This window comes from Chironomus tepperi, unplaced genomic scaffold (genome assembly GCF_022539635.2).
Source record: "Chironomus tepperi strain 1889 unplaced genomic scaffold, CSIRO-AGI_Ctep_v1 contig_137, whole genome shotgun sequence".
NCBI classification, from domain to species: domain Eukaryota; kingdom Metazoa; phylum Arthropoda; class Insecta; order Diptera; family Chironomidae; genus Chironomus; species Chironomus tepperi.
In genome coordinates, this window is record NW_027226259.1 from 161,961 (window position 1) to 186,329 (window position 24,369).

Sequence of the window (24,369 nt, forward strand, 5' to 3'; positions counted from 1 at the left end):
AAATAAAAAATAATAAATTTCTTTCACACAGGAAAAATCCTATGAATATGTTATGATTTGAATTTAAATTTTTAGAATACGTTAGAAAACAAACATTTCTTTTAATTTAATTTCACCAGGCTAACAATACATTCGTGTTTTTTAGAGATAATTCAATTAAGCCTGTAATTCAGTTTAAATTCAAATGCTCTAAAAAATTCTCTACAACCATTTGCACCTTAGTTCTTCATTTCTCCCTTCAACTCAACGCACACCAACGTGAGTTTGTTTACATCTCTTGTCGATACGATTGTGAAAATAATTTTTATTATTTATGGAGGTTGATAACGACGAATATTTCAAGAGTTATGAGGATTTGGATGTTCACGAGTTGATGCTTAAGGACAAGCCAAGAAATGAAGCGTACAGGAATGCTATCATGTCAAATAAGAAGCTTTTTGAGGTAAGAAACATTTTAATACAAAAATTTATACGATCTGAAAATAAAATGTTTATTATAGAATAGTATTGTGCTGGATGTAGGATCTGGAACAGGAATATTATCAATATTTGCAGCACAAGCAGGAGCAAAGAAAGTTTTTGCTGTTGAAGCATCAAAATTGGCAGATTTATCAAGGGAAGTTGTGAAAGAGAACAATTTTGAGGACGTTATTGAAGTTGTGAACTGTAAAATTGAGGATTTTAAGCTTCCAGAAGGAATTGACAAAGTGGATATTATTGTATCTGAATGGATGGGATTTTATCTACTTCATGAGAGTATGTTGGATTCAGTTTTACTTGCTCGAGAGCGATTTTTAAAGCCTGGAGGTGCTCTGTTTCCTGATCGAGCTGTTATTTACATTTCACCTTGTAAGTTACCTTCCTTATTTGATGATTGGGATAATGTAAGCGGCATTAAAATGACAAAATTTGCGGAACAATTGAGAGCACAAAAGTCAAGAAATCCAGAAATTCAGGCAATCAAAAATGATGATTTACTTTGTGAAGATACAGTGATGGCATTTCTGGATTTAAATGATATATCATCAAGTGAATTAGACTTATTTGAGTTTAGTGAAGTACTTGTTGCTAAGAATAATGGTAATTTTCAAGGAGTATGCATTTGGTTTGATGTCCTATTCCCTTCTGATGATGATGAAGTAGTTTTATCGACACATCCACAAGTTGAACCAACACATTGGAAACAAACAATCATACCTCTTCCATCTAATATTGAATTTATCGAGAAATCATATCCAATTGCATTTAAATTAATAATCCAGAGAAATCCAGAACATTTCCGACGTTATAACATTTTATTAGAGATTTTAGATCCTGAAAGTGAGGATGTTCAGCATCCATTACCATGTGACTGTAACTTGACAAAATGTATCCTTACAAAAGCGCATTTAGCTAGTCTAGCTAATCAAAATAATCTCGAAAATGCATAATAAAGCCTTTTATTGTCACAATTATATCCTTTATTATTGTTCTGATTGTCAGTTTGATACAAAAATTATTAATTAACATTAATTATTGATTAGTTCTTTCACATATTTATTTTTATCTTTAACTTTATGCGTTATTGATGAGTTCTGCTTTTTTGAATATCATGTAAAGGTATAGAGTAGTTAGTATAATTTTTTTTCTTCTTTAAAACCTGCACCTTGCCAATTTTTTTCTTCAAAATTTTAATTTTCATAAGAAAATGAAAAAAATCTATTAAAAAATATAAATTTTCAAGCAAAATGTTCATTCATAGATAATAAAAAATATATATAAATCAACAAAACCACATCGGTGTGTATAAAAAAGGAGCGAAATCATCATCAAATTAACGCGTCAGATAGATCAAATCTTTAATACATCATCTACATCACAATTTAATGAATAGTAACTCAATTCAAACAAAAAAAGAAGTAGAGAATAATAAATTAACAAAAAAACAGAGGAGAGGAAAACATCTGATTCTTCCTAAAAATATACAACTGTTGCTTGATGATTTCTTGAGCGAGCCAAAAATCAATTAAAGACGACATTAAGATTAAAAAAATTTTTTCTATTGTTTATATGAAAAACACAATTTGCTTCTAAATTTCATCCTTGAAGCGACGATATATTGATTGCACGTAGCAGAATACACACTTCCAGTCAGGCTTTTTGTACATTACCATATCGTCGACGTCAAGTAATGGAGCGATTCCTGCTTTTTCGCTGAAAAGATAGAAATTTTAAATTAATTTTCTATACAGAAATCCCCGAGCAGCATAACTCAGTCGACAGAGCACCAGATTTGGCGTTGCCTTGCCTGCTTTGTCACTCGAATTCGTAATGCAAATCTCGAAGTCGACTAAGATTGTATCTGAAAACTCAAAGTAGACTAAGATTTTATCTAAAAAATCAAAGTCAACTTCGAGCTCAGGCCATGTGCATGACTTACTCTGCAACACGGAATGCTAGTGTGAAATTATGTCGTCTCTCCTTTGGTGTTAATTTACTATAATCAAATGCATCGGGTAAAAAGTGATGTATGAGAGCGGCAAATGCTATAAATTGCAATAAATTTCATTAATTACATCTTCATTCAATCATATGGTGTCATTTTGCATACCTAATCCATCTGACCATGATGATGAGAAATTTTCTATGTTGACGTTCTGTAAAAATAATTGAAAAATGAGATGATTTTAATATTTTTTGTCTTGTTTGTCAGATCGTATGAATTGCTTGTTTATATCATCTTCATTTAAAGCAGTGATGTCTGAGTGGGGAAGTCCACAAATGACGTTTATCTATAAATAGGATTTTCATGCTTCCTTTTCTATTATTTGAATCTATGTCATGCAGCTACAGATCACTCAACTCATAATAATACGTGACGTCATTTGTGAATGACCCCCAAAACTTTTCTGTTTTTGGCACACGTGGGAACTGATCAATTTTTGCCAATATATCCATAGACAGATGAAGTTTATCAGCAAGAGTGATGTAGTCACTTATGTCAAAACAGAAATTTGTGATCGATGGTTGTTGATTTATTTTTTCTTGCCAACGACCTTGAGCTTCCTTTCTGTGACATGTTGATTTGCTAGATCTGCGATTCTCAGGGTGAGAACGTATTTAGAGTAGGCACAAGTTGATGAGGTCTTAACCATGAATTTTTAACCTTGACCTAATCACTCACAAAGATTGGCTTGCGTATTCTAGACATCACTGCTTCAAATGCTTCCAATAAATTCAAATTTCAACCAACAACTCTCAAATTAATGATTTTAGCACATTAGCACTAACTAAACTCATTTTACAAGCGTGTTAGTAACTCTTCAATTCATTTATGTTAGTGAAATTAAACAAATTAGCGGTCGATTATCAATGTCTTTTCATTGATTTTTGTTTATAGTCGATCATCAATAACAAACTTTCGTTATTGCCTCTTGAGACTTATTTTTAAATCAATATTTTAAGTTGCTATAAAATTTGTAACGATTTTCTAAAATTCAAATGTTCTAATTCAGCAGTATTCAGCTGAATAAAGAATTCAAATTTATTAAAACCGTTAAAAATTTCATAAAAATTAGCAAAAACAAGAAGCGTGCGAAGAAATTTATGTCTAATTCCTTAATCACTTTTGACTTGTTTTTGACAAAATATGAAAGATAAATTATAATAATGTAATATGACATGACGTTGGAACTGTATAACAAACGTTAAAAGAACGACTTGTTTCCTTTCTTATAAATTTTATAGCAAAAAAGAAATGCGAGTAAAAAATCCGTCGAATCCCACATTTTCATAATCACATTCAATATATATAAGAGGAACATAAAAAAAACATTGTGAGATGTAAAAAAAGATGTGAAAATTATACGTGGAAACTCCACTTGATGCGAATGAGAGAGTGAGTGAGAGAGAGAGAGAGTGGAAAACACGAGAAAATAAGCAGTAGTATTTTCCGTACTACAAAAATAGCGTCAGTTTAAGTTAGCAGGAAAAAAAAATTATTTCATGCATAGTCCATACACCATTTAAAAATAAAATAATGGGAAAAGCCAGGCATAGAGTAAGAAAATGGCTTTTAATTCCTCTTAAATATATTAGTTGACAGCCATTTATCAATTCTTTCTACGACTTTAAATTGTGTGCGGGGAAGTAAGGAAGAGAGAATAATACAAATTGTTGGATTATATATTATACATCTCATGAATGAATTAATTACAAGTAATAAAATGAAAATCACAGCAAAAAAAAAAAAAATAAATATGTCCACAACACGCAAAAAAAAAACACAACAAGAAAGCATGAATCGTCTACCTCATATTCTTTCGTCTTCATCTGTGCCCATGTCAATAACTGTTCTTTAACTGTGGATGCTTTTTTGGCGATAATTGGATCAGTAAAGGAGAACATTGGACCATTTTTAGATCCTCCGGGTGTTGTCGGGGTTGATGGTGTTCTGGGCGATGGTGAGCTGTAACAGATGGTTTTGTTTTTCTTAATGTCTGTTTGTTTTTGTTTTTTGTTTTTTCTTTCATATTCATCCTTCCGCACTCATTCAATTAATGAATTTGAAATGGTTACTCTTTCTGATGGAGGTTAATTGTGATCATGTTACTATTTTCAAGGCGTGGAAACTCAGTTTAGGTTCAAAACAGTTCAAAATATTGAAATTTTAACTTTTAGTACTCGTTTTTTTAGTACAGATCAAGTTTAGAACAATAAACTCAGAATTCATGTACTTTTAGGCAATTCAAACAACTTTAATTATTGATGCATCAATCTTTAGGATTTAATCAATTGAATGATCGATAGAATTACTAAGAATAGTCATTTAAAAGGCTAAATTTCGCAAAACCAAAATTCTAAATTTAAAGTACTAAAATTTGTAAACAAAGTCTTCTAAAACTTGAATTTTTTGAAATTCAGTTAATGAGGAAATTCAGTAGGCCATGAAAATTCACAATTAACTCCCATCAGTGGAGGAAATTTTCTCGAATAGTGAATAAATCTGAAGGAATGTTGAAGAAAAATCATTCGATTTTCTTTTGAAGTAAGAAAAAAATTATTGGAAAGAGAAATTTGCAATAAATTTAATCAAAATTCTCAGTGATTCCTCCACAAAGATAAATATCCACCTCAATCGTACGAAAATGAATTAAATTTAATCGTAAAATTTAATGCATATTAGTCACAGATAAGGAAAATTAATGAGAAATATGAAATTAGTCTGTTTTGTATTTATTAGCATCTCAGCTGTTAGTTATATCTAAGTAGCTTGTGAAATTGAATGCCAAATTAATCTAATTTATATTATTTTAATTAATTAATTTCACTTTCACAATTCGAAATTTTTCTTTCTTTTTCTCTTCATTTGATTGCACTTATTATATCACACCTGACCATATCCATCAATCTTTATTGATATCATCACAAGAAAGTCTTATGCCTTCTATTTTTATATACTCACTTGGGTAGGGAATTTTGTCGATCTAATTGACGGAATTTATCGAATGGTGATACTTTCTTCTGTGGTTGCATTGTTGATTTTGTGATAACTGGAGTGGATTGATAAGTAAGAATAAATCAAATAATTAGATAATCAGATTATAAATTCACTTTAATGTCGACCCTCACCTTCTGTGGTTGTCGTTTTAATAACTCGATCTCCCTGCTGTTGCACTTCTGAACTGGTCTTTGTCATAGTTTCTGTGAAAATAAAAGAGAATTGTGGAAATGAAAGATTTTTTTTTCGTTTCGTTGTCGAATTTTATAAAGAAAAAAAAAATCGTCTTTTTCTTCTCTTATACGTTAAATCTCATCTATAATAAACTTCTCACAAATATAAACGCAACGAAAAAATAAAAAAAAAATTGTGTGTAAAGCCAAGCGAAAAAACGAATTAATTCACACGATGAAAAGCGATTGCGGGTCTTGTTTGATGATAGTGTGATTTGTTATTGTATATGTTTTACGATACTTTATCATAAAATCCTATGAATCAGATTGTTTATGCCAATTGATAGTTTATGATAACAAAGGAATATTTCTAGGTTATAAAATAATTAACTAGATGACTTCATGGAATCATAAATTTGACATTGCAAGCAAAACAACCCCAGTTCACACAAATACGATGATCGGACGGCGATCACAAAGAAACAATAATTAATTTTCTTTTTTATCTTTATGTGAAAATTTTCCTTTTTTCTATATTTGTTCCTTTAAAGTTTGAGTCTTCTTAATTCATTTCTACTAATAATAATAAAAATAATTTTCTTTTGTTTATTTTCATCAGGAAAAGGCAGCGATTTTTCATCTCATTTTTCTCATTACACATAATGTAATTGCTCCCACACGAGTCAAGGCATCAAAATGTCTTTAAGCACGTTTTTGTGGAAAAATATTTGAACTTTGAGTTTAAATATGAAAATAAGAAGTTTTAGAGATCTCTACTCTATTGCGAATGACTTTTGCCATTCCAAAGATGATTTATTTTCGTGGAATTTGCTTCAAATCGATGGATTTGTTTATTTAATTTGAGAAAAACTTTTCGAAGTGGGAAAATTTTTAGTAATCATTGAAATTTTTTCTATTCTTTTAAAATTCAAATTTTGAAAAACCGTTAAAATTGAATGCGTTTAAATTCATAGAAACTCTTGAACTTGCAGCTAATTTTAAAAACATTTTCGTATGAAAAATGACAATAAGGAAAATTTTTCTTGGAAAAATAAGAAAGTTATGTACGAAACAAAGTATATATCGGTTTCTGACCTAAAAACAGACATGATATGAAGAAGAACGTACACACGATCGATCGAAACAAAATAAATGAAGCAGGAAGAGAGCTCAAAGGCTTATATGCAATACATGCGAAGAAAGAAAACAAGACGAAAATATTATCGCATCTCATCAACCTTCATAGAACTATATAGTGTGTACTACTGGATGTAAAACAACAGCGGTCATTTTTTTATGACGTAAATATAGTTTTTCTTTTGAACAGTCAATATGGCTTATACTTTTCGTCGAATTTGAAACAGACTGAAAATTTGAATATGCAGACACGAAGGCAGATGTAATGTTGTTCTTTTATTATTATATGTGTGATGATCAGAATAGAGGAACGAAAAGAAAAACTTTTTTTTTTTTGGTGTCGAGCCAACATTTTCCTCTAAAATTTTTCATCTTTTTTCTCAAAAAAAGAACGTTCGTTCACATGGGATATTTAGATGCAATAGTGTGTAGTAAAGAACTAAGTGCGTATTTATATTTTGATATTTTTTTGCATCAGAACATATGAAAAGTATAAACAATGAGGCTCTTGAGTCTCTAAAATCTTCAATTAAGGCGGGAAACATCCATTTCATCATGTTCATTAATGTTCTTCTACGTATCAAGCTATAATTAATTGACCGTCTTTCTTAGCGCGTATGTTTTTATAATTTGGGTATTTTTAAAATGTTTTGTGTTTATTGTATATGCTGATGACATCTTATAAGTGACAATTACTGGGTCGATGAAAGGCTTAGACTATGTTTGATAGGTGCTGTTGATTAATTCCTTTAGATTTTGGATTCCTATGTGATCATTAAAGGATCATTCAAAGAAGACAAAATTGGAAAAGTAGGCTTTGAAATCCATATTGGTACTATTTAAAATGGAACCTAAATTTTGTGTGATATCCCAGTTACTGCTAAATGGAGTCGTTGTGTCATATCGGTGATTGAACACATATTATCTGCTCAGTATGGATTCCTTTGCATACTTCGTGTCACTCAAGTAATTTCTTGTATTATCTAGTTTAGAAGACAGTGTACTAACAGACAAAGAGACCGCTTTTAGATACCGAATTGGTCTTACTGTACCATGAAAGCATACTCATTGCCTGTTAGGCATAGAAGCTCTCATTATTCCAAAATGGTCTCAAATGACTCAATAATTTTCCTAGAAATATCAAATTTCAGACAATTCTAACTAACATTAATGAGCTCATCATCCTCAAATTAAGTAAGTACGTAACTAGTATCTAAGCCTTTAACCTCATTAAAATATTGCCACCCATGAATGAGTTGAGTTAAATTTATGATGTATCATAAATGAGTAATTAATAATATTTCATTGTGTACATCAAATAAAGGAACAAAAAAAGATAAAATAAGAAAGGAAAAGTCACAAAGGCAGACATAAAAGAGTATTAACGACAACCGACAACGACACAAAAACAAGAAAAACGTGGAAAATTGTGTTTTGTAGAGTGTAATAATGAGGATATGGGACATTGTTTGGTCTGGTATAAATGTATGAGTTGTGTAGAGTCTTCAAATGTGCGTCATAGTATTTCCAATTGCTCATAATTTTCATGAATAGAAGTTTCCTTGAGGAAAAAATTTTCTTTATGATTTGTGTTGACTATAAATTTCATATGCTATTAATAAATCACACAACACATTAATTAATAAGTCATAAACAGCATCTTGATAATGTAAAAACATTAAAAATTTTAAATCACATGCGGGGTAAATATTCTCAAGTAGAGGAACAACAACGAATATATAGTAAAATTGGTTAGGATAGCCACAACAACAACAACATATAAAGCTTGTCAGACACGCTCAATCTTGATGCAAAACTCACAATATGATCAAGTCAGTTGACTTGCAAAGTAATTCGTTCGATTAATTGATTGGTTCCTGAACTGCAAATTTTTCCGGGATTTGTTTTGATTCTCCAAGTTCATATCCACTTGAGATACCTTTTGTATTACATTTGTTCCATAGTTTATTATGATGATATTCCAAGATTATCATGTGTATCCAAAAGCTCTTTTGAGAGTTTATAGTAATTGAAGTAAACCAGACAAGTAGGATTCATGTCCCGTAAAGTGTGTAGATAATTGGTTAAAAAGAGTTGATTTCGTTACATTGAAACCTTTCTAAAACATTGTCAGGAAGCTCCATAAATATAAGTAATTTGATTGTAGCATACGATAGAAGTATTAGTAGATCATGCGGCTTGTTACAAACACGTAGATATAAAAAGAATTGTAATATAAAATTTCTGACGAAATATCCAAAGCATGAATTTGCAAATTATAAAAAGTTATAAGATTCGGAATGTTTCATCACGTTTGTGTCATCGTCTTCACAGTCAGCAAAAAATAATTTTATCATAAAGATTCCAATTTAAAGGAACCTGACAAATCCATATCCAAACAAAATGTTACTATATTCATAAATTGGATGAGGTCAATAGCTCCTCAAATGCATCGTCAATATTGCTTTCATCTAAAAGCTCTACTTTTGCCAAACTAGGCATTGTCTTGCTCCTGGACAATGAGCCCATTGTCTTATGTGTCTCTTTAATTACAGTTTTTGTTGATGTACTCATCATTGGCTTCACTTGCAATGAAATCTTTCGAGTAGCAGGCTGTGATTGCTTTGATCCAACAGAAAATGAAATTGGCTTAATTTTCAGACTTTCCGTACGTGTTGGAATCAAATAAGAAGAGACTGTCTTCTGTTTGGCATCAATGAGATGCTGAGGAACTCCATACATTCCAGGTGGTGTAATTGATCGTTCAACTGGAGGTTTTATTGGAACTGACAATGAATGAGTTGAATGTCCTTTACTTGATACATTATTGAATAAAATATGTGATTGTGGGGGATCTGTTGATGGCGATTTGACCTGAATTCTAGGTGGTGATTTGTATACAATACTATAAGCTGTTTCTGGCACAGCTGCTATCGGTATTTTAAGTGGAGGTAGCTTCAAATCAATTGATGAATTTGATGAATCTTGAGAAAGTCTCGAATGTGATTCATTATGCGTATCAGGAACAGCTGGCGTTTTAAGTATTTTAAAATCTATTGATGAATTCGATGAGTCTTGCGAGAGACGTTTCATTCCATCATTTTGCTTCTTTTCAGGCGTGGGACTTTTTTGCTGTAACTTCTTAAGTGAATCATGTAAGCTTTGAATCATAATATTTTCCTTCTTCTGACCACCAAGAGATGTAAGTTCTGAACTCTGTGTGTATGCTGTTTGGGCAATTGGAGCTTTCATGACTTTACTAACAGCCGCTTGACATTCAATTGAGTCACCCAAGTCATCAAGTTCATGTTCAAGATCATCACAAATGGATCCAATAGAATGATCATTTGATATTTGAGGTGATGTTGGAATTGGAGGTGAAGCAATAAATTCAACTGGCTTTGGTTCCCTTGGACTAATCACAGAGCGATCGCATGTTAAAACTAATGGTTCCTTACTTGGATTTGTCAATGAATCTTGACGCTGCAATGTTGGTTTAAAGATTGTTGGAATTTCCTCGCTTGGTGCAAATGTGGATACAGATGTAGGTTGTGTAAAGTCTGTAATCACAAATGTTGCTTCCTTTGGCAAGATCAATGAAGTTGTATTCTTTGTGTCTCTTTGGATAGGATCGAATGAATTATTGTATTGAGCTAAGTGTGCAGTTGTTGGCAATGATGATCGTTTCTCAAATGTACCATTGTACAATGGATTGCTCCTGAATCTCACAGTTGGCTCTTCCTCTAAACGACTTCCGAAGTGGACAGTTGGAACATTCTCGAATTTGGAAGCAGCAAGACTCAATACTTTATCAGATTTTGGTTGTCCTGCCCATGGTTTTGATTCAGTCTTTGGCTCTGCAGGCTTGCTTACCTTCTTAAAGGTTGTATCAAAAGTAGCAATTGAGCGTGTTGGTGATGATGCAAGTTTCTTAGTTGGAGCTACTACAGTGTCATTAATATTATATCCAGTTTCAGCCATTTGTTTAACAAGACCATTGGTAATGGTTGGCATGGGCTTCTTGACGACTTCCTCAGTATTTTGAATGGGTTTGAAGTTATTTGAAAGTTTACGTGATATTGGTGGCTTAAAAGCTGACAATGGTGCATGTGAAAAATTATTAACTGTCGTTGGTTTCAAGACTGGAAGTTTGTTTGGCTCAGGAATTGATTTGAATGTTGGTGCTGGTGGCTGCTCTTTAGGAACAAATTTATCAGCCAGTGGTTTCTTCTTAGCAATTATTGCTTCCTCAGATTTGATGATCTTTGGTTCCTCATTAACAACATTCTTCCATGGGAACTTCTCCGTCGATACAGGCAAGTTCTTAATATATGGTTGACTATTCTTAATAGGAACAGCAGGCAATGGCGACACCATAGCACTTGGCTTATCCTTTTCAATATTTTTCCAGAAGTTTGCAGCAGCATTAGATGTCTTTGGAGCTGCTGGAGGTGATCCAGTTCTGGTGTCTTCAAACTTAGTCTTGAGATTTCCAAACTTATTTGTCCAGTTTAATGTTTTAGGTTCATTACGTTTTGCTGTTGGATTGACGTATGTAGGAACAACATTTGCGTTTTGTTTCTGTATGAATGCCAAGAATTTCTTATCATTTTCAGTTTTAGCTGTGAATTTTGGTGGATTTGGTGCATTTCCAGCTGTGAAAGTTGTCTTTAATCCAGCATTGGTACGATTTTGGTATGTATTGCTGGATGTTTCATTATCAGATGTATCTTTATGCATAAGGTCAAAAGTATTAACGAAGCTGTATGATTTTGGTATATCCACAGTATTTGCACGTTTCATCTTCATCTTCTTACTCATATATTTTGGTTGACGTGAAGTGTTGCTGGTATCTCTGCTTTCATCGCCAGAGCTATAATTCAATGATTTTTCAACTAATTGTTCCTGTATCTGTTGATTGCGCAAAAAGGTTTCTTTTGCTCTGAACTTTCCGTTTTGCGTATTTGCAAGATTCTTATTATTGTAATATTTCGTATTGATCATTTGATCGTCATCCTCGTCATCACTTGATGAAGATTCATCACTTCGTGCATCATTCACTTTATTTATATGATTTATAAATTTATTGTTGACGCTATTATTGGAACTACCGCCACTTAAATTGCGATCAATTTTTGGGACAATTTCCTTATTTAAAACATTCTTTAAAATTGGAACTGGATGATCCAAGCTGACTGATTGTTTAAATAAAACTTTGTGCTTTCCTGTTCCTTGTCCATTAACTTGAGCTTCCTTTGGAACAAATTGTGAAGGTCTCAATAATGTTATTGGCTCTGAAATTTGTCTTGTAAGGATTCCATTATAAACTCCTGGTGCTGAATTCACAAAAGTTGCTGTAACTTTTGGCTCAGGCACTGGTTCAACATTTTTAACTTCAATAAATTTCAATTCCTCAATAATTCTTCTTGCATCTGCTAATTCCTCGCGAGTTACGCCTACGGTATGTCGATTTGCACGATTTTTACGTTTATTAAATCTGTGTACATTTCCACCTGACCCACGACGTACGTCATTACTTTCTCCGTACTTTTCCGGGGACATTGGACTTGTTACACTCACAGCGGAATCTGCTGATTCAATATTTGACTCAACTTTCTTATCATTTGATATCAATCCAATTTGAAGACGATTAACAAGGGACAGAAGTGCTGTTTTCTTGTTCTGGTCTAAATCAATTTCACCAAGATTCATAGATTGTTGTAACTTTTCAAGTGCCGCAGTTACTTCCGTTAATAAATCAGTTCCTAATGTGTCTACATGTTTTTGCTGCTCTGGCTCCTCAGAAGTATTGTCACTGAGATTGTTGTTTGTGATGTCCTCCATATGATTGCCGATATTGTTCTGTATGTTAGCCGCTAATAATCGTAAATCCTCCCCACTCTCAGTACCTGAGTCTTCAATAGGAAAATCATGTCCTAAACGATCATTGTTATTATCAATTAAATTATTATTATTATGCTCACTATTCATCTTAGTAGGAGAATTATGTGTTGCTAAATCCTTAGACTGTTGAGCTATAGCTCGACTTAAATTTAATGTCAATATTTGACGTGCCGATAAATTTCTATATTTTGGATTCTGTAGTATTCCCGGTAAAAGCGATAGCAGTAGAGAAGACTCACCCTCTTCCGTAGATTCAACTTTATCGTCGCTTACACGATGTAGACTACTTCCACTGCTGCTGGCGTTGCTCTCAACCTCCAAATCAGCACTTAAATTTTTTACTAATTCTGCGCAAGCTACAATTATAATTTTAATAAGTAATCGATCGACAGAATGAAAAGAAAGGAAGAAAAAAAGAGAAAAAAAATTCGTTTCAGAATCAAAGAACTCAATGACATTCAGACACGACAAAGTTTCAAATCATGAGATCGCACAAGGAACAAAAAAATGTCAAGGAAGTCTAATTTCGTATGAATCACAATAATCGATGATCAAAAAGGAGGAATGAACTAAAATTGAGACATAAAAAATTTTGAGGAGTACATTAGCCATGACAATGTCAATACAATACCTTCTTTATCAGCCATCACTTGACGAATTCTCTCTCGAATTTTCCTACGATCGTCGTAATTTGTTGCTGAGTCCAACTGCATAGTTAGATAGTAAGGATGACATTAACACACATTATGATATTATTTCACAGCACATAGTTTTTGAGAACAATTAATTTTAATTAATGATCATGAAAAATACAGCACGAAGAAATAAGAAAAAGTGTTTCAGATGTGAAGCACATATAAATCAACATTTGAAACACTTTCTGCTTCTGACTTACAATTTTCTTTAATAAATCAACGTCCCAAATGTCGTTAATATCGTATGCTTTTGTTGATCCTGATGATGAATGTGAGGTCACTGTCTTTGTTGTAGCTTTCGATGCAGATGATTTCTACAATAGAAAAAAGTTGGGAATTGATTAGAGATTTATGCTGAATTTTATCATTTAAGTCTAGGAATCATCGTAAATTGTAGGCTTGCAGCCTTAGACCAACTACAAGGTACAGCCCAAAATTGTAGGTCTGCGCATCTAAAATGCTGGCATGCAGTTCCTATTCGAAACCTATTTAAATCCTAGGTAACCAGACTGACTACTTGAGGATAACTTCATCCATCTGTGCTACAACTTGAACTTCCATAATGTAGCACACATGACATGGACGATTAATAAAATCATTAGGATTTATTGGCATAGACTCAATATTTATGAAAGCTATGCATGTAAATAGCTTGAATACATCATTATTGTGCTAAATTGCCATAAAGTCCTGTAGTCTAGATTGCTTGACTCTTGACCTATATTTATGATCGTTGACCCCAAAAGCTCAATCATTTGATTATTTTCAAGTTGTCGGCTATGGACTCGATTCGGACAATTTTTAATGTTATCGACTTTAAGCTTGTTTTATAGTTTGCCGACTACTATGATCTAGAATAGTGTTTTCTAGATTTCCTGACTTGATAAATTGAGTTAACAGTTTTATAGCAGTTCCAAATTTAAAATTTTTAATTACTTCAATCTCATCGTCTACGCTTCCACTTAGACTAAAAAAATTAAGACTCGATGTAAATACGAGATGGAAAATTCTTAACAAAACCGCTATTATGAACCGATACATTGGAGTGATCAATTTAAACTGAACTGAGAATTCCGATCATTCAACAAATTTTTCATGACTTATTTTTATTTTTATTGTCTATCGATTTCAGTCTGTATTGAAAGGATTCTATTTTTATGGGATGTTTATAGAGTTCGTTTAACTTATTTTCTTTTATTTTGTTGCTGGCTGGAATATTTATTTAAATTTGGTAGGCTTTGGAATTTAGAATTGAATTTTTGTGCATTTATAGATCCAGTTATGCAATGGGATCTTTATTTATGGATGGAATTTTAAGACTTTCGCTAGATCCAAACAGCCATAGAGCATGCTTTACTTAAAAGCAAAATCTTTGACTGTGAGGGAGAAGTGCACGAATTTTTGGAATTGGATTCATTTACACAGCAATAAAACATCAGTCAACCCAGCATACAAATTGACAAATGTCCAATAAATCTGCATTGAGGAATATCTTATTGCAGAACAGCTGAAACGTGACTTAATATTTATTTAATTACTGTCCTAGCACAACATCATCAAGGGAATATACAGAATGTCTGATGAAAAAGTGACACTAATTATCCATTTGATTGCCAATAAATCCGCTATTACTTCCTATTTTCCCGAGCGACCCAAATGTTTGGCGGCCATATGGCTTCCAAAAATTGGCAGCTTCCACTTGGTGTTAATGGAATAGATTTAGCAAAGCCTTTAAAACTCCGTGGAAGAACCTTTTTCATTTGTGCCGCTCGGGTTTGTAACAAATGTGGCGATTTTTCCACACTTGCCAAAATTAGGAATTAATGTACTAAGAGAGGATAGCCCCTCGTGTAAAAATAAATCGTAGAATGAGAGAAATCACGAGGGAAATCCCAACAACAACAAAAGTTTTGTGCAGGTCTGTAAGTACACAAGTTCAATCAACAAAAAAATGACATGTCTAGCTGAATAATTTCATTGGTCAATGTACTCATTTTGAGGAAACATCGACACGTTGTCGTCGCGGAAATTTGCGATCATTTTAAAAAACTCACAAAATATTTTTCATCTCCTTATTTGGCCAAAAGGTGATTTTTATATTTTCGAAATGAAAATTTTCTTCTTCTCACATCTCAGAGATCAGAGCAGCAGGTACGGATAGATTCTCACGAGAATGAACAATTTCCTCTCTCATTTCATTCGGTGCTGCTTAATTGAGAAGAGTTTTCTAATTGGATGTGTGAATTTCATAAATTAAACTTTTTGGTATTTTACAGCAATTAAGGAATTTTTGATATCAAACAGCACGTGCGTTTGAGGTGAAATTCATCTTGCTTCTTCTTATTCACCACAAATATTCGACCGAGAGTAAAAAGAGTTTCTACTTCTTATTTTCCGCGCTATCGAATTAAATGAAAATTTTTTCACTTTCTCGATTGCACAATTATCGGATTTTACTTTTAATTTCCCATCCCCGTAATAAAACTTTCTTTCGTTTTGGGCGCCACAAATATTTATTTGCACTGTTCGTTATGCGGCCTGCCACACACAACTAATTCTTCATGCCACTAATTAATTGCAGCATAGTGAAAAACATTCGTAATGTATGTACACAAAATAGTTTCGGAATGAGATGAATAAGAAGAGGATAACAAGTCGGTGCGACAAGCATAACATAGTAGTTGTGCTTCTTATTCTAAAACATTTTCATGAAAAAAAAAATGTTATTTTTGGACGAATGAGGTCAGTTTTGTTGTAGCTATTTTTGATCATAGCTGATGCACTTAATGCTGTAATACCACAGAAGAAAAATATTTTCATTTCAATGTTCAGCACTTGGTGAACCTGAATTCAAGAAAAAAAGTTGTGTAAACTGATTCGTATACGATCTTGTTTCTGCATAATAAAACTCAATCGTGAATGAAAAACTAGCAAGCTTTTCTTTTTTTTCACATTTCATTCACAACTATTTCGAATATTTGTGAGACTTTTGCGGAACTGTAAATTGCATAATAGGCCGAAAATCTCGCACACAGACCAGAATGTGTGAATTTTTTTGTGTTGTGATCTTTAAATTTATTGTAGGTGTTCATCTATTTCGTTCGAAATTTTTCAAGCACAATATAATCGTTGCGCTAATAATTTTAATAATAAGAAGGTGGTATGTATGCGTCAATGTGAAGCTGAGAATTCCTTCATACGGTGGCTAGACATATGCATTGGATTTTCAGGGAATTCAACTATGAATTTGTGTTGAAAATTGAAATTCAAGGGGAAGAAAATAACGGTCATTTAGTATTTAAAAAGTAACGGAAGTTCAAAATTCAAAAAGGGAGTTCAAGATTGAACTTCAGTAATTTTTCAGTATTTTGAAATTTGGTGATCACGTAAGCATAGAAATCAGTCCTCTTCAACATCATCCAATTGTCAGCCTGATCATCCACCGGCACACAAAAAAACAAATACGAATGTTGGCATTTAATATTTTGTTAGCAAAAAAATGTGCAAAATTTTCTTATTTTTTGTTGGGAAAACAATATAAAGTGTTCATGTTTTGTCTGTAGACAAGTAAAATATTCTTCAAGTCATAAAATATTGAGATTTATAGACTATTAAGTTGGTATAAAGTGAAAATGTGAGTTTCGCATTTGTAGATTTGCACAAAAATGCCATTAATAAAAAGTGAGGTTAGGATTAGAAATTATGCTTGTTAATTATTAATTATAGCAGTTGGTATTTCTGACATTGATGGCATTGCTGTTCATTTATCATATCTTAGAAATAGGCGTCTAAATTCTTAGTCTAACTGAATATAGTTTCCAACTTAAAAATCTCAAATTTTTCATTTTCGAGGTGAAAAAGATACTTAATGTCATATTTCGACAGCATCAATTAGTAGTGCAAAAGAAAAGAGTTATTAATAGTTTCTCTTGTCAATAAATCACACCCAACTTCCTTCAAATTTGACCTAAATCATGATGAGCTTCTCCGGAAATTTCGAGCAATCATTCATCGCCGGTCAAATCAAATTTATTGCAAAGTGTATCGCTATAATAGATTTAATAGCCCCCCTTAACTTCTGATTCACCATAAAGTTTTTGGCATCTGTTTTAAGACTAGTTTTTTATTATATTGTGATCTCAATTCTATTTTACAACTTGTTTATATTACTCATATACACTTCTTGTCTCGAGTGTATTATTATTATTGGAAACGCATCGACTAAGAATTGGAAAAATCTTAAAAAGTTTCGAATTGCTATTTTTATGTGCTATTTAAATTTCACTTTAAAATATCAGTGATGGACAACCTGTGTGCCGCGGCAAAAATGATTGATGTCCATGCACCTAGTGTCGCCAAAAATGTTTGGAAATATCAATCGAGGATTACCATCAAGATGTGCCGAGGCACACAGGTTGTCCACCTCTGCTTCATATTATACAGTGATTATTTAAATTATTCAGAGATATTTCTGTTGTTATTGTTCATTTATTTATTTTTCCTATTTAATTATAGCTTGCAAGTACAAAAAGCTTAGAAATTAAAAAGCCGGGCTGTACTCGCCAATTGAAAATGAATCACATATTAAAAACAGACAGAATTTCACTGACTTGTGTCATTAATATCACGTACTTTATTTTCTCTGTTGTGATTTTTAAAAGTTTTTTCAACTTTTTTATATTCAGACGCCATTTGGCAGTGAGGTTCAATGTTTTGGCTTGCTTACTTTGTGAATTCCGAGAATTTCTCGCTTTAAAATGTCACATTTATGCGACTTTTCTGAGAATTTTTTAATTTACATGATTTACTGACTTTAAAGCTGTTTCTACCTCCGCAAATACATTTTGATCACCAAATATCCGCTGGACTATATTGCAAAATATACAATACAGGGGTGTCCAACCTTTTTTTTCGTGGGACACCTTGATGGTAATTCTAGACCGAAACCGGATACGCCATATCATTTTGCAATCATTTTGGTGCCGCGACACACAGGTTGTCTACCACTGATATACATGAGGTGTGAACTTAATATCCATGACGATCAATTTATGCGAAACAATCCCTAGCTCAACTTAAAAATGACTCTGACAACATCAAGTCCATTAGTCATCTTACATAAACAGGCACAGAATGGGATTAAAAATTTAAATGAACTTGACACATTCAAAATTTTTAAAAATAACCCAGCATAAAAAATATTTTAAAAATGACGCAATGATACTTTTTTATGTTCACAACCTTAGGAACGACATTAAAATCATCCAAAAATCTTTATGGCATATTAAACTTTACATATGACCTGTGAAAAATGTGATAATTCCTGCATCAACTAGCACTCTTTCTGTTAAAATGATTAATTGCTTTGTTTACACATCATGTCATGTCCAAAACTATGACATTGGCTCTTAATTAAAAAAAGATGAAGTAATTGATATTATTAGTCGATGATCAATGATGATCGTGACTGATGAAGATGGAGTCTAATTATTAGTTTCCTTAATTGTCCAAAAATGTCAAGCCAAAAGTGTCTGGATGCAGCTCATTAAATTTGGCAAATTATATACTTTTAAGGCACAATGGGAATTTTTTGGAGTCTATTGCAAATTAACCTCTGTGATATCCATAGTTTTGTGGATTCGTAATGATAGCTTGGAAGTTGTAATTCCTTCAGACTTAGGCCTTTATTGGCAAATATACCATCAATTGATGGTTCGGAAGACCTCACTTATTCTTAATTTTTGAGGATTAGTAATCTTTCAGAGGTTTAAGGTTAAAGTACCCAAAAATCTCTCAAAATACAGCAACAAATTTTTCAATTTAAGAGAGTTAATTAACTGCCAAAAGTAAGTATACCGAGTAGACAAAAATACGTTTTTACCGGCAAACATTCTTGACTATGCCTAGTCATACTTAGAGATAGGAGATAATTGAACAAAGGCATAGGTTGCCATGATAAAATGCCCTTTATGACAATTCTACTTATCATTAGCTGATTAGAGCGTATCATTGTCCACCAGGGTTACCCGATCGACGCACTACTCATATCTTATTATTTGCTGTGTGAAAAATGTATCGGTCTTAAATATGGTTCGATATGGACTCGTTTACACCCAGTCTTGCCTCTAACACTCCCCTATATGAGTTTTTTTCTGATAAACAGCCTGTAACTCCCGAGTTTCGTATAGTTACTATCCCAAATAAAATTATTTAATAATTTGTCAAGCTGTGATCAAGACAAAAATCTCCAGCTGCCAAAATAATCTCACCGACAATCACAGACGTCACGAAAAAGTCAAATTAAGGAGAACGAAATTTTCACCTTATTTAATTTGTTTCTAAATTTATTCACTCTATTTATAATCCAATTTGCTTTTTTCTTTTTCTATATTTGCAAGCAAGACATTTTTCGCCCTATTTGTTCACAGTTTCATTTGTGGCTTAATATCAACATCTTAATTGCGTTCAATGTAGCACGATTATAAATAGATGACGATTTTTCATCTTCCAGAGTAGCGAAAAAACACAGCGAAGCATGTCATGCAAAAAGCTAGCAAGCGCAAGTATGAATTAAGAAACATAGAAAATAAGAGATATTTTCTAAAAATAAAGACATCCAACAAGAAATCACAGCTTAAATTCGAATGATTTAATGACTTGTGTTTACAATCTTGAATTTATAATTGCATGGAAAATTTGACACCCCATATGACGCAATAGTTTGATTATTGGCTAAATGATATCGACCACGCGTGGCTTACTTGTGGCATATAAATGACGGGGATACAAAAAAGAATCTTCAATGATCTTCGCTTTTTCCAATTCGCATTTTTCCTAAAATAATTAAGAGAGACTCTATTTTTATCAACGTATTTTCAAACGAATATATAAAAACAAAGTAAAAAATTGCTTGTGGCATTTCATTTTTAAGAAAGAGAGTGAGCGTACGAATGGAGGTGTGAGGGATGGAAACTTTTCGTTCATAAATCAGGAAGTTAATTAATTATTTTTTTCAAATAAATTATTATAAACATTAAAAAGTAATTAGTTAATTTATTTGAAACCGCCTATTTCGCGTAAAAATCAAAGCAATCATTTTGCTAAAAATACCAACGACCTTGAGGAAATGCGATCCCTTTGATGATACAAAGAAAGAGCACTCACACATAAATGTCATGTCGCAGCATACATTTTAAGATGTGTGAACGGAAATATAAACAAAATGCTAGATTTATTTTTGTTTTGACTGACTTTGTGTAGGATTTTATGAGGTTTTGTAGTGTATTTTGGATTATTTGGTACTTGATACAGTCAGAGACTCTAGGGAAGCGCTTAAAATCTACCGGTAGACCGATATCAGGTCAATGTACTCAATTTTTTGAGAAATCTAGAGAATTCTTGAATTTAAAGCTGAATTCAGCATGAACTTGAACTAAGTCGGCACTACACTGTCTCTATGCTTCATATTTGGCTTTTCTGAGAGCTTCATACAATCCGGGTTTGTATGTAGATAACAAATAAAGAATATTTTGATCTCTGACATTAACTAGTACTGATCTATGCTAATAATTTGGCAAATTCCACCTGAATCTCTGAAATTTTTGTAAGCATCTCACCTTTTGCCAGCATCGATTCGAATGAGCTTAACATTAGAACATGCCAAAAGTTGTCAAAAGATAGTGCCAACTTGAAATAAACTCTGAACACAGCAATAAGTCAAATTTCACTCTCACCAACGAAATAACTAAGTAATTAAGCACCTTACCCAGCGATTTTCAGTTTCCAGTTGAATAAATATTCAAGCATTTAAAACTATAAACTATAATTGACAGCGCAATTATCCAATCTCCCTCTAACTTGGGTGGCACAAATAACTCAAAATAAACTGCTTTCGTCTCTCAATCTCAAAATAAAACTAAATTGTTTGAATGATAGACTAGAAGTGGCAAACATTAAATCAAAAAAACATCTTCAAATTGAGTACACAAGCACTGATTGATGGACGAAAAACTGCGCCATTTATGTATGACGACTTTAATACTTATCATCCACATTCTACGTAGAGCGAAGATCTCTTGAAGTAGAAGAAAATGTATAGTAAGTCTGTATTGATACTTGGCATTGAAAGAAAAATGGAAAAACCTTAAAGGCTGCTGAATGATATAAGGCCAAAAAATTTTGGGACGACTCGTGGAGAGTCTTACAATTATATTTTATTATTATTAATGACGGATAGATAAGGTAGATATTTTGAGTCAAGCTGTATTTTCATTGATCACTTGCCAATTTACACATGAAACCCGCTGTCGGATTCACTTTTTGGTGTAGTTTTGAATTAATTTTTTCGTCTACATTAATAAATGCAGTGGTGGACAACCTGTGAGTCGCGGTAAATTTCATGAATTTATGCCACATGCGGTTTCGATCAAAGCTTATCAACAAAGTGTGCCATGAAAAATCAAAGGTTGCCCAGAACTGATAAAATGTATCGAAAATCGAACCAAATTTAGTCATTTTTTATCGAATCACATTTGCGTACTTAGAGGAAAGAAACTCTTCGTTTTGTATACGCAATTAATTGATTTCACTTTTCTTTCTTTTCTTCTTATTTTACGCTACATTAAATTGCTTGAAATTTTTATACACAATGTGATGCGCCTATAAAACTTGTGATTTATTTAAATTTTACTTCACTTTATTTTTAAGTCAGGTGCGCTCCAATTAATTTTCATTTACTCTCTTTGATGATGATTACCTCAATTGATTACGGCAAACTGTTACTAGTTCTTTCTTCTTATTTTCAGCTCTGATCTGAATTTTGCAATGTTTACTTAAATCCAGTAGAATTTTTTTTTTTTTGCTTTATTTTTCCATCAATTCTGGAAATCTTTTAATCACTTTTTTTACTTTTTTTTGTTTTGTGGATGAAAAACTTTTCAGTTGCTATTTCGACATCAATTCAACCGAAACTGAAAAAATTGTCTGTGTCCAAAAAAGAATGAAAAACTCGCGAAAATTTATTTTTTTTTTCTCTCTTTTTTCTCGCGTTTTCAAAAAGTTTTCTTCGATCTTTACTAGACACGCTCAACAGAAAATAAGATTGTTAATGCGAAACGATTAGTATGAGCTTCAAACGAAGACTGAAAATGTGAAATGCAATCGTAAAAGTAAGATTAATTAACAAAAAAATATACTTTTCTTCCTACCTTTTGGCGAAATGCTTCGCGATCATTTATAATTGAGAGATAAACATTAGGGAGAGGCTTTTCGTCTCTCAGATTGCATATTGAGATACATTCTTCATTTTCTCAGTTTACAATGCGTGAAAAACAGATGTTTTCAGCAGATGATGATCGTGAATATTAAAAAGAAAATTCTGTATAAAGGATGAATTATTTCCGCGAGCTATTTCTGTGCCTGCGAACTTTTATAGCATATGGAAATGTCCGCAGCAGGCATTGTCATGAATTTATTGCATTTTAAATGCATCCTTTAGTGAATACTCAGCTTAGAGATAATTAGAATTAATTAATGAAAATGTCGAGGCACCTGCAAAGCTAAATTTCCTTCATTTAGACTTCCTTGACGATCACACGAGTCAAAAATAAAAGAACGATTTATTTTGCAAACTAAATGCTTTAATCAAGTTTATTAAGCTTCCAAAAATATTTTCACTTTCACGTGTTAGACATTTTGCTGTTAGATTAATGACAATGAATTTTATTTTTGATTTTTTTTCGATTGGGGGGAACATATAAGAAAAATATTTTAAATTTAGCTTACTTTGATTATTCTTTGATCAATTGAATTCTCTAATACATCCTTATCTTCAAGGTGTTTAATAGGGATTATGACATACTTGATCAGCATCCAATTCAAATCAAAACAAGCTTCATTTCAAACATTTTCAATATGTTACCCCCTTCAAAAAATATTCTCAATATTTAAAAATATAAAAATCAATTATGAGAGATTATTAGTCGATTACTGAGATTAAGATATACATATTGTATGAGTCAAGGTCCATCAACTTAGCATATTTGATAGATTTTTTTGCAAAAAGCACTTCTAAATGAATGATCAAGATTAAATTTCAATTACTAAAGATATTCATGGTCAAGATTTAAAAGCTAATTCGAGCAAGAAATCACTCAAAAGTTAATGCACCTTGGAAACAAAAATGTCAAATATTTTGACAGCATATAAAATTGATACATAAAAAAGTGTAAAATATCCAAAAAACATATAACATAAACTGACACATCTTAAAAAGTCTACTTCCTTACCGTTTTAGTTTTTGCACTGCCAGTTGACAAATAATCCTTTGTTAGACCGGAGCTGCTCTCAATTGTTGTCATCAGGGCAGAAGCACCGAAAAATTTATTCAAAAGAGCTTTAGCTTCAGCGTCTTCCTTAGTATCACCATCATCGATCACTGCAAAAAAGTAAGAATATTATTCACAAGTTCTGCAGTACATCCAATTCAATCAAACCTTCATCAGCATTTCTCATATAAGTAATGACTTCCTTCACACTAGTAGCTTTCTTGTCATTATTTAAAAATGACTTAGTCTCACTTGACTGACTCGATCTGACTGTCTTTGAGACACTACAGCAATCTGAATCATGATGATCCACAGATGATCGCTTGCTTTCACTTCTAGACATCTTCGATGATGAGTCTTTTCTTACAAACTTTTCTTTAATTTCTTTAACGGAACCATTACGAATGACTCTTGGAGTTGACTTTTTATCACTTTCGAATTTTTCAACTTTAGTTACGCTATAGATTCCACCTCGTGAATCTTTTCGCTCTGTAACTGACTTCGATTTTGTATTCACACCAGTTTCACCACTGAAGTCTGATGGATCTGATGAGTATTTCGTTGTTTTTCGTTGCACTACAGCTGGTCCGCCATTTTCTGAATATGACACTTCGCTGACGACTGTGCCAGTTGCTGTAAAGTTATATATTATTAAT

The 24,369-nt window shown here is 32.4% G+C and overlaps 3 protein-coding genes across 8 annotated transcripts in view; 1 reads left to right on the forward strand and 2 right to left on the reverse strand.

Annotated features, from left to right (window-relative positions):
- Nucleotides 1–242: 242 nt before the first annotated feature.
- On the forward strand, nucleotides 243–1,454 carry Art8 (Arginine methyltransferase 8). Its single transcript, XM_070636853.1, has 2 exons — nucleotides 243–442; nucleotides 501–1,454. The coding sequence occupies exons 1-2, from the start codon at nucleotides 314–316 to the stop codon at nucleotides 1,428–1,430; spliced, it is 1,059 nt and encodes a 352-aa protein (XP_070492954.1). The 5' UTR covers nucleotides 243–313; the 3' UTR covers nucleotides 1,431–1,454.
- Nucleotides 1,438–8,752, reverse strand: LOC139087888 (smoothelin-like protein 1). Its single transcript, XM_070636854.1, has 7 exons — nucleotides 8,611–8,752; nucleotides 5,611–5,682; nucleotides 5,444–5,531; nucleotides 4,291–4,447; nucleotides 2,591–2,636; nucleotides 2,420–2,525; nucleotides 1,438–2,193 (listed from the first exon to the last, which is right to left on the reverse strand). Exons 2-7 carry the CDS (start codon nucleotides 5,675–5,677, stop codon nucleotides 2,070–2,072), a joined length of 588 nt encoding a protein of 195 aa, XP_070492955.1. The 5' UTR covers nucleotides 5,678–5,682; nucleotides 8,611–8,752; the 3' UTR covers nucleotides 1,438–2,069.
- A 452-nt stretch (nucleotides 8,753–9,204) lies between these two features.
- Nucleotides 9,205–24,369, reverse strand: part of LOC139087884 (serine-rich adhesin for platelets-like) — a 39,391-nt gene continuing 24,226 nt past the window's right edge. For 3 of the 6 annotated variants that reach the window (XM_070636841.1, XM_070636842.1, XM_070636845.1), the window contains 5 exons: nucleotides 23,882–24,346; nucleotides 23,675–23,823; nucleotides 13,589–13,702; nucleotides 13,325–13,400; nucleotides 9,205–13,049 (listed from right to left, as the gene is read on the reverse strand). In XM_070636841.1, the coding sequence (XP_070492942.1) occupies nucleotides 9,205–13,049; nucleotides 13,325–13,400; nucleotides 13,589–13,702; nucleotides 23,675–23,823; nucleotides 23,882–24,346 (4,649 nt within the window). The remainder of the gene's footprint in view (nucleotides 13,050–13,324; nucleotides 13,401–13,588; nucleotides 13,703–23,674; nucleotides 23,824–23,881; nucleotides 24,347–24,369) is intronic. The other 3 variants (XM_070636848.1, XM_070636844.1, XM_070636843.1) reach the window with 3 other exon arrangements.

Bases quoted from the DNA above. Each gene is read 5' to 3' on its own strand.
- Art8 (XM_070636853.1), top strand. From the start codon at position 314: ATGGAGGTTGATAACGACGAATATTTCAAGAGTTATGAGGATTTGGAT. The intron at 443-500 runs GTAAGAAACATT...TGTTTATTATAG, and splicing joins CAAATAAGAAGCTTTTTGAG to AATAGTATTGTGCTGGATGT.
- LOC139087888 (XM_070636854.1), bottom strand. From the start codon at position 5,677: ATGACAAAGACCAGTTCAGAAGTGCAACAGCAGGGAGATCGAGTTATT. The intron at 2,526-2,590 runs GTATGCAAAATG...TGCAATTTATAG, and splicing joins ATCATGGTCAGATGGATTAG to CATTTGCCGCTCTCATACAT. The intron at 2,194-2,419 runs GTAAGTCATGCA...CTATCTTTTCAG, and splicing joins CTAGCATTCCGTGTTGCAGA to CGAAAAAGCAGGAATCGCTC.